The following is a 9,076-nucleotide window of genomic DNA, read 5'->3' as shown; positions in this document are numbered from 1 at the left end:
TTCCGTCGGCTAGAATGTAAACTAACTATGGAACTGGTTTTGCAGTAACGTTTCAGTAGCCCCACGACAGCAGCGAACGATTGTCGTTTTCTAGTTGTGTCCGTTTTTTTCTCGATAACGCTACGGTTACGGTTGTGTTTGTTCTAGTCGCAGCCTTTTAAAACAACGCGCCGGTTCTTATCCTTCGCTAAACATGATCTTCCTCAGTACCGACGTGTTCCAGGGTTATCTTTGGCTGGTGCTTATATGTGTCGTAGTGTACCTGTTGTGGTTCCTATCTACGACCGGCACGCGATACTGGCAGTGCGTTCGCGTGCCATACATTGAGGGTCGGCCCGTGGTGGGAAACTTCCTCGAGGCCGTGCTATTGCGTAAATCCATGTTCGATTTGATGGACGAGCTATACGTCAACGATCGTGTCCGCGAGAGTCATTTGTTTGGCATAAGCAAATTATGGACCCCGACGCTAGTGCTCAAAGATCCCGAGCTCATCAAACAAGTCCTAATTAAAGATGCAGCGTTCTTTTGCAACCGGTACAGTGCATCGATCGCGAGCGGACTCTGGGCATATGAGCATAGAACTGATTGTTCAATTGACCGTTTCACCGTATACATTGCAGCTCGATGTGCACCGATCCACATGGCGATCCGATCGGGTACTACAATTTGCTGATGATTAGAAACCCAGCTTGGAAACAGCTACGGTCTTATTTGACGCCTTCGTTGAGCATAAGCAAAATCAAGCAAATGTACCGGCTGGTCGATCAGGTAATTGTATCGCGATTTATTGCTCAAACTCATGTATAATTTTGTATTGTAAGCATTTTTGCTATGATACGGATTAACAAGGCGAATTAATCGAATCAATAAGTAATATATTCAATGACAGCTTGAAAGTCTTTTCTCTATTGCACATTTTCAAACATATATCTATTAAATTCAGACCTTAACTTTTGTCTGCCCAATTTCTTTAGGGTGAATATTTTTATCACAAATGACGCTTACATTGTTAATATGGTATTTGAATCGATTTTTTACATTGATGCAACTAGTTTGCCGTAGTGTTAAATGAAATCAGTCTAAGCAGTAGAATAAGCAACTGTCTCAGTTAAACATCGCAGACGTGTGAATAAATACACAAATGATGCAAGTGAAACTGGTTGTTGATTGACCAAAAGCAGGCGATAACAGTTGCCTCTAAATGCATGTTTCAAACTGTATTAGCACCAGACAATGGATAGCCTAGATTTAAAAGCACGAGCTGAACGTTATCTATTGAATAATAAAGCGATTCGGCATACATGCATATCTCCAGTACTTTATCAGAGATTTGTCCATCGACTTTCGTTCACGGCTTTGTTGAAGAGCTCAATTCAGTACCGCGATAATCATGTACTTGGAAGTGGTTGACATCTTGTACGCGGTGGTCGTACTGCTTGTAGCTTACCTCGGATGGCGGAAGCAAAATTACTGGAATCGATCCGGCGTTGCGTATATTCCGGAGATTCCAATCGTAGGCAATTTTAGCACAATTTTTTTGCAACGTCACTCGGCTTTTCAATATATTGAACATATTTATCACCATGCGAGAACGCGTACCAGTGATTTTTTCGGTGTAAACATTTTTACTCGTCCGGCGCTTGTTATAAGAAATCCGGAACTCATCAAACGAATAATGTGCACCGATGCTGCACGCTTTCTTAATCGTCAGATGTGTTCTGATAGGTATCACGATCCAATCGGGTACTATAATCTGATCATGATCCGAGACCCGCTCTGGAAGGAGCTTCGTAGTTTACTGTCCCCTTCGGTTACTAGTGCCAAGTTGAAAAAAATGCAGCCACTTATAGAGAAGGTTTTTTGTACAATGCACTAGCGTATATTTTATATGAACGTAATCACAAGAATCGACCCTTGAACCTTTTTTTTTTCTAGATCGGAAAGGATATGATCGCATCTATCGATGCATTACCGAAGCTACGGTCGAACGTGCGAGAAACGGAATTCAAAGAACTCAGCGCTCGGTTCACAACAGATGTGATCGCAAGTACGTTTTTCGGAATTCAATCCAACTGTCTAAAGGATGAGACCTCTGAATTCCGCTACTACGGTCGAAAGATATTTGACTACGGTGCAGTTCGGGGCATGACGATGGCAGCCTTTTTCTTCATGCCAGAGTTTGTACCCTACTTGCGGTTAAAGCTTTTCCCGCGAGACACAGAAGCTTTTCTTAAGAGCATCATCGAACAGGAGATCGCTCGGCGTGAGCAATCTGAAGAGAGCAGAGGAGACTTTATCGACTCCATGATTGCGCTTAAAAACAATAACGCTACCCTTGGTGTGACAGAAAAAATACGTAAGTTGCTTATATTTATATGTCAGCTGCCCAACTAAACTGTTCTATTTGTTCTGTGTTCTTTTCGTTGTAACAGCCCTCAACGGTGACATACTAGTAGCACAGGCTGCTACGTTTTACATGGCTAGTTTTGAGACGACTTCATCTGTTCTCTCTTTTGCATTGTATGAGCTGACCCAAAACGTAAGTAGATTTGAGAGATCAAAAATATTTTATATTAAAAAAAGCGTTTATTTCATAATTCGTACATTTTGTCAATACCTAAGATGGATATAATATTACCTATTTCTACTACCTACAGCCGAATGTGCAACAGTGCTTACGTGAAGAAATACGTCTCACCATCGATCAACATGGTCAGGATATTCCCTACGACACACTAGCCAATCAAATGCCTTACTTAGGAATGGTCATATCCGAAACAGCGCGGCTTTATCCAGTGTTACCATTCATCGAGCGGCAGTGCACGCTGCCGGAAGGTGCGACTGGCTATAAACTGGAACCCTTTCATGAATACGTCGTTCCGAACCATATGCCAATTCTGATCCCTATCTACGCTATCCACCGAGATGCGAAAGTATGTACAAAGCTTCCAGTAATACTACACGCATCCTTACACGCGTAACATTTTTGCACATACCATGTTTTGAATTCGTTTTAGCATTTTCCAAACCCTCATAAATTTGACCCGGAGCGATTCGCGAAGAAAAATTTGGATAAAATAAAACCATGCACCTACATGCCGTTCGGTGTCGGTCCACGTACGTGTCTGGGATCTCACTTTGGAACGTTGCAAATCAAAATTGCGCTCGTAAAACTGCTCTCCAAATATCGCATTGTGCAATCGATACTCACCCCGCAGAAATTAACGTACAAAAAGAATGCTTTTACTCTGAACACCAACGAAGGGCTTTATGCTGAGCTTGTCGAAGATCCGCTGTGGAAATAAAATAAAACCGCAAGCTCAGCATACGGTAGGTAAAGCGACATTTGTATTCTATTTTAGCGCTATCAATGCATAGCAGCGAGGAGAAACAACTGGTTCGAACAATTTCACAAGAAAACTATGTTTGTATCCACATTCTAACAGATACAGCAAACGATCAAGTAAGATCAGTGTTTCAATTACGGGAGCAAATTGCTGACGTATCAAATAAAACACCTTCAGCTGTTCTAGTTCCCCTGTAAATTGCTTTTCTAGTTCGTGCAGATACTCGTCTGTTATCGTAATTTTGTCACTAAGTTTCAACCGAGTGATGGATTTGCGTACATAATCTAAAAACCCACAACTCTTTATCCGTCCGACAGGATGAGATTTCTTTTCACCATACTCCTGAAATACAACCTGCAACAATGCACGGTAGCCTAGCTTGTCGCTAGGATTCTCACGATTTATACACGCTCGTTCAATCGATTCAGCAGCCAAGTTACGAGCGTTGCGCCCAAGTGCAAAGCGTCGTTCGCGCAGATAAGAGCTCATTGGAAAGCCATAACCAGGGTTTTCGGCAAATTTTTCGGAATTGTAAAATTCGTCAACGATAAACTCTTCCAACATCAAATGGTAGCAGCAGCCAATATTGCAAATACCCTTAATGGTTGGATTTTGGTCGAAGAGCCGCAGACAATTCGGGGCTAAGTTACCGCAAGTATGTAAACCGCACAAACAGAATGTGTTGTGTTTGCCCTGAGGAAAAAATTCCCCAGCCAGCTCAATTAAGTCGGTTTGGAAGTCGATAAGCTTGGTGGTAGTTTTATAAAGTTGGTCTAAGGCACCATCCTTAACTACCGCTGAAAAATATTCGTCCTTCTCGAGATTGGATTTTTGCACAGCTTTCGGAATTTTGTTCTGCAAGATATAAAAAGATATTAAATTCCTTTCAACTTTTAACGTAACGAACACACAATTACCTTCAAACGCTCTCGACGTATTTCCGCATTTTTTGTATTGGCTTCATTACAATCCACACCCAGTACTTTCACTCCATGCTCCAAGGCAATTCTCGACGAGAGGTATCCCTTGCCATCTCCTGCATCAATAACTACAATATCTTGCAGCTTAACGTCCGGTGTCATAGAGGCCATGGCAGTGCAGAGCGAGGCTACAACGGCGGCTGCTACCTCGACCTCGTGGCATTTTTTTGCATTCATCAGCTCATGCATCTTAAGGCGTGTTTCTTTAAAGTTCGATAAAGCATCTTTAAACTCATGTAGGGAAAAAGCCGTACCAATAACTTCACTTCCTCCAAGCCTATATCGACGAGCATCCTCGATGAATTCTTTAACTGCTGGAAAACGGGTATGCTTATCAAAAGAAGTGTCAAATTGGCTCCAAAACACTTCTTTTGTTTGCGTTAAGTCGTCAATTGTTGTTAGCTCCGATTGTATTGCTTTAGGAACGTAAGACCTCCAGTGTTGTTCGGTGAGATAATCCACCATGTGGCAATTGATGAATGAGATGTTTGGCTCGAGAAAACGTATTATCGCGTCTATTTGCTTTCTGACAAGATCCATCGTAGCCGGTTTAGAACGAAAGATCATTGGTATGTTCGTACTTTAATGGAAGCTTCAACACTGCGCAAAGCCGGCGAAATTTATTCCGAATTTGTTGCAATTTGTGCAACAAGTCCACTGCCGGGTCGTTATCACGAGGATAACTTTCAATAGCTGATAATATATCCTTGAGGACCACTTCTGTTTTCTCGTTGGAAGTCGGCACTGGTTCGGAAGCAATTGTACTTACAATAGTATAGTAGAATCCAATTTCCTTTCCAATTTCGGCCCCTTTTTTGAAACCATAATCTTGTGCCTCTTTAACAGATTCTTCTTGATGGCCGTCGTTAAAGCCGTGGTGGAAACTTTCATGTGTTATTTGCTCTTCTGTTAGAAAAATGTCTTCGAACACTTCATTTATATCAGTTGAGACATCGTGTTTACTAACGATATCAGACCCTAATTCGGAGCCAGACATTATTTTCTTTGACATTATTTGAAATAAAAAACAAAATGCACAACATGCTTCATTAATAAAAATACATCAAAATAAACACATGGATGTCAACATTAGACTATGACAAGAAACAGCTGACGCCTGAAGCTCAAAGAAATAAGTAATAGATCTTATTATATAAAGCCACATTTTTTTAAATTGTTAAGCAACTATTTATGGATAACTATTTTATATTTTTTCCCACTCCAGAAACTTTAGTTTTCTTATCATTAAATCAATGAATAAAATAACAGAAAATCTGCTATAGTAACTTATCAATTCAAAACAGCATAAACTATGAGTTTCTTAAATCTGTCAAATTACGACTGTTTACCATGTGTCTGTCAAAATGTAATTTGCTTAGCGCTTGAACAGAGTTGAGTGAAAAGTGTCGAAACTTTATAAACTTAAAAAAATACCTAGTATAGGAAAGGGTTTCAGTTTTAACAATATGCAGTAGGCAGATTATCATGCAAACCATGAAATAACGTATTCCCTTGTTATTGATGGATTAACTTTGTACAGAAAAAGGAAAACAAAAAATTCACATGAAATAATCGATCGGATCGAATAGTTTTTGTGTGTCAAAAATATTTCGATTTTACATGGAAGAAAATCTCATGTACTTTTTACGTGCGGTGTGCATGCATAACCAATCAAGTTTGTCTTGGAACCGAGCATTTCGTACTCGTTGCAAAATTTAATCAGCCTCAAATTTGCTATCGAAGTTGATAAGAAAGTCTGTTGGTGCGCTATCAGTTGCCGGTGGGTGATGGAGCTAGTACATTGATCTGATACAGCTAAAAACCAATGTGATCAATTCAATCCATCATATTGAAATCGAAAGCAAATTAAAGACGGTCAGCTCTAACATTGAATGCAGTGAAAATTGTAATTGCAATTGGTGGAAAAAATGGCAAAATATTACGAAAGTTCCACCGTCTATAATTATTCTTGGGAGCAAGTTACACAAGGCTTTTGGAATCGCTACCCAAATCCGTTCAGGTATGGCAGAAATTATTCTCTTTCCACAGAACAAAATTCAAGCTTCAGTGATTCAAAGTGCATCTGATCTTTTGTACTATCGGAAGATATTCCCATGACATCACAGAATAGTCTGTTCGTTTAAAATAGGTGGAATGTAGGCTGTGATGCTCTTTATCGTGTCACGGTAACAAGTGTGACCGCGCGGCATCGTTTCTACCGCACTACTACTGCCGCATTATTATGTAATGCAAACTAGCGCTGAGAGCACGGAGCGCGGCTGTTACTCATGTGTCCGAGCATGTGTACTTCTGCTTCTCACAATTAATTTTTTTTTATTTCATTCTATTTCTGTGTCTCACACATTTATATACTTTCCCTTGATCGCAACAATGCGCTCGATGCATCTGATAATTGTCTGAACGGATTGCCGGGACGCTGATTCCGATGCTCGTCAAACACTTGCGCAAACCTACGTCACGCTTGTATTCCGGCGGTTACGCTGCAGCTCGCACGTGCTCTCGGAGGACACCGTCTGTCGGGAAATACGAAATGGAAAATTACATAGCAAACGTCTTTTGACCAAGACGAACCATGTGCCGAAATGGGGTGAACGTTTCTTCAAGGCAAAGTCGGTTAACATCGTAGAGGAATCGGTGGTGGATCCATGCGAAAGGACTCTCGTGACGTACACTCGGAACATTGGATTTAATAAAATAATGGTACGTTACCTAGTGCATTAACCGCTTCTAGATAGCTGCTAATTTGATTCTTGTTTGTTTCAGAGCGTTGTAGAAAAAGTTGTGTACAAATCGTTGCCGGAATCTCCGGGGAAAACGATTGCCATACGATCGGCGTGGATAGACTCATCCGTTTATGGGTTCGGTACGGCCATTCGAGCGTTCGGTCTGGATCGGTTCAAGAAAAATTGTGCCAAGACGGTGAATGGATTCAACTACGTTTTGCAGCACATGTTTCCCAACAACCCTGTAGCGCTGGCCGCGGCAGCCGCTGCTAGCAAAGATCAGCATGGTTCAAAGGCACAAAAATTGCGCGATGCCGCCAAACACGCCTCCGATCACATGAAGGCTCAAGCCGAGCACTTGGTACAAAATCTCTCCGTTAAAGGTTAAGAAAAAAATGCGAGAAATGGGTGTTACAAGAACTGTTTCGGTATTGGACCGATTTTATTGGAGCGTCTGCCGGGCGGATAATTCCGGCATTAGCTTTCTCTGATCCATATAATGTTACCGATAGGAAGCTTTGATAATGTCTTGATCGCTTCGGAAAGATTGTTTAAGAGCTGTGTTAATGCGTAGAAGGCTGTAGCTATTCGTAAACGGCCGAAAGCGGTATTTTGATGATGTATTCGTCATATTAATCTTCATCACACTTAACGCAAGTATCTCCTTTCACTACTGTTCCTTCCGGTCAAGCTCTTATACTCATATGGAACAAATTTTTTTAAAAAATTATCAATGATCTGTATCATATGAACCCTTCCGATTGGATTTCTCGATTGTTCAGAATGATATTACTCCGACAACCCGAGAATACCCGCTGATCATTCCACGTGATTATTAGTGTTTTGAGGCATTCGTAAATGCAGGCAGTTCGCTTACAAAACCGTTAAAAATGAACAAAGAAAAAGATACCTATGATGCGCTAAATGATTGATGAACACTAGCATAACATACAAAGATGAAATAACGATAGACTAGTGTACACGAGGAGGAAGAAGATACGAATAAAACTCTTCTGTAACTGGGGAAAAAGGTAGAAAATAGAATTAAATAAACTAGAACATTCAATTGTATGCTACACTAAAATAATAAAGCGATAGATCGAAAACCAAACTTTCATTGAAGGCGTAATTCTTATTTCTAGCACGCTGTTAAAGTTGATGCTTTAGTATACTAATCGTTACGCTTACATTACTATTCGTTACGGGCCAAAAGAAGTTTTATAGTAGTTTATAACTTTTTGTCGAAATATGAACCGGAATCTGGTTAGCTTCATAATCAACAATCAGATCAACAAGCTCGAACTAGAGGCTCTACTAGCAGCTGATATCAGGCTACTGAAACCTAACGTTGATGAACCCCGGAAAACCATCCGTCGTTTGAAGCATAACAAGCCACCAACAGCACTAGAACAAGAAATTTATTGAATTGTTACTGAGATATGGAGTAGCGAATTGGTTGGAATCCATGCCATGCCATGCGGGAAGATAAGCTACTGTGCAGCAACTACAGGTGTTGAAAACTATCTGTAAGATTTTCTCCCTGTTTCTTAAAGAATGCTTTTTCCCATTCGTAGAACAGATAGTTGTAATCAGAGAGGATTCCGAAATGGAAATTTATCCCCTGATCAGATTTTCACCTTTGCAGATCTTGCAGAAGATTGCGAGGCAACGGTTCCGTTTAATTCATCTATCCACTTCAATGCCGCATACGATACCATAGCATCGAGGACCATCTGCTACAAGTCAATCAAGATCCTGACATACGATGAAGAGATAAACATTATTGGTATTTTCTTCGTAGAATAGTCATAAAAATTGAGGAGGTGGAAGAGAACAAAAATCTGCCGAAACTTCATCTACCCAAATGTTATTGCCGACAACAATACGAAAGTTGAATTACGCGCTATGGGTCTGCCAACCGGCTTGAAGCTGTAGCAATACAGAACATGTATAGTTCCCGTACTCAGATACGATTCTAAGGCATGGATCTGGACCACAGCTGCTG

The 9,076-nt window shown here is 40.7% G+C and overlaps 3 protein-coding genes across 3 annotated transcripts; 2 read left to right on the top strand and 1 right to left on the bottom strand.

Annotated features, from left to right (window-relative positions):
* Positions 1-193: 193 nt before the first annotated feature.
* Positions 194-3,305, top strand: LOC128730567 (cytochrome P450 6g1-like). The gene is made up of 6 exons (XM_053823636.1): positions 194-534; positions 621-768; positions 1,936-2,356; positions 2,433-2,539; positions 2,658-2,933; positions 3,018-3,305. The coding sequence occupies exons 1-6, from the start codon at positions 194-196 to the stop codon at positions 3,303-3,305; spliced, it is 1,581 nt and encodes a 526-aa protein (XP_053679611.1).
* A 48-nt stretch (positions 3,306-3,353) lies between these two features.
* On the bottom strand, positions 3,354-4,894 carry LOC128730568 (probable methyltransferase-like protein 25). The gene is made up of 2 exons (XM_053823637.1): positions 4,265-4,894; positions 3,354-4,202 (listed from the first exon to the last, which is right to left on the bottom strand). Exons 1-2 carry the CDS (start codon positions 4,892-4,894, stop codon positions 3,354-3,356), a joined length of 1,479 nt encoding a protein of 492 aa, XP_053679612.1.
* A 1,129-nt stretch (positions 4,895-6,023) lies between these two features.
* LOC128731223 (protein preli-like) lies at positions 6,024-8,160 on the top strand. The gene is made up of 3 exons (XM_053824329.1): positions 6,024-6,347; positions 6,835-7,048; positions 7,112-8,160. Exons 1-3 carry the CDS (start codon positions 6,256-6,258, stop codon positions 7,457-7,459), a joined length of 654 nt encoding a protein of 217 aa, XP_053680304.1. The 5' UTR covers positions 6,024-6,255; the 3' UTR covers positions 7,460-8,160.
* Positions 8,161-9,076: the final 916 nt, after the last annotated feature.

The sequence above is a fragment of the Anopheles nili genome, chromosome 2 (assembly GCF_943737925.1).
Source record: "Anopheles nili chromosome 2, idAnoNiliSN_F5_01, whole genome shotgun sequence".
Lineage (NCBI taxonomy): Eukaryota > Metazoa > Arthropoda > Insecta > Diptera > Culicidae > Anopheles > Anopheles nili.
The sequence above is the reverse complement of the archived record's forward strand: the minus strand, read 5'-3'. Positions and strand labels throughout refer to the sequence as shown.

Bases quoted from the DNA above. Each gene is read 5' to 3' on its own strand.
- LOC128730567 (XM_053823636.1), top strand. From the start codon at position 194: ATGATCTTCCTCAGTACCGACGTGTTCCAGGGTTATCTTTGGCTGGTG. The intron at 2,540-2,657 runs GTAAGTAGATTT...TACTACCTACAG, and splicing joins TGTATGAGCTGACCCAAAAC to CCGAATGTGCAACAGTGCTT. The intron at 2,934-3,017 runs GTATGTACAAAG...AATTCGTTTTAG, and splicing joins CTATCCACCGAGATGCGAAA to CATTTTCCAAACCCTCATAA.
- LOC128730568 (XM_053823637.1), bottom strand. From the start codon at position 4,894: ATGATCTTTCGTTCTAAACCGGCTACGATGGATCTTGTCAGAAAGCAA. The intron at 4,203-4,264 runs GTAATTGTGTGT...TATATCTTGCAG, and splicing joins TACGTCGAGAGCGTTTGAAG to AACAAAATTCCGAAAGCTGT.
- LOC128731223 (XM_053824329.1), top strand. From the start codon at position 6,256: ATGGCAAAATATTACGAAAGTTCCACCGTCTATAATTATTCTTGGGAG. The intron at 6,348-6,834 runs GTATGGCAGAAA...GTTACGCTGCAG, and splicing joins CGCTACCCAAATCCGTTCAG to CTCGCACGTGCTCTCGGAGG. The intron at 7,049-7,111 runs GTACGTTACCTA...TGTTTGTTTCAG, and splicing joins TTGGATTTAATAAAATAATG to AGCGTTGTAGAAAAAGTTGT.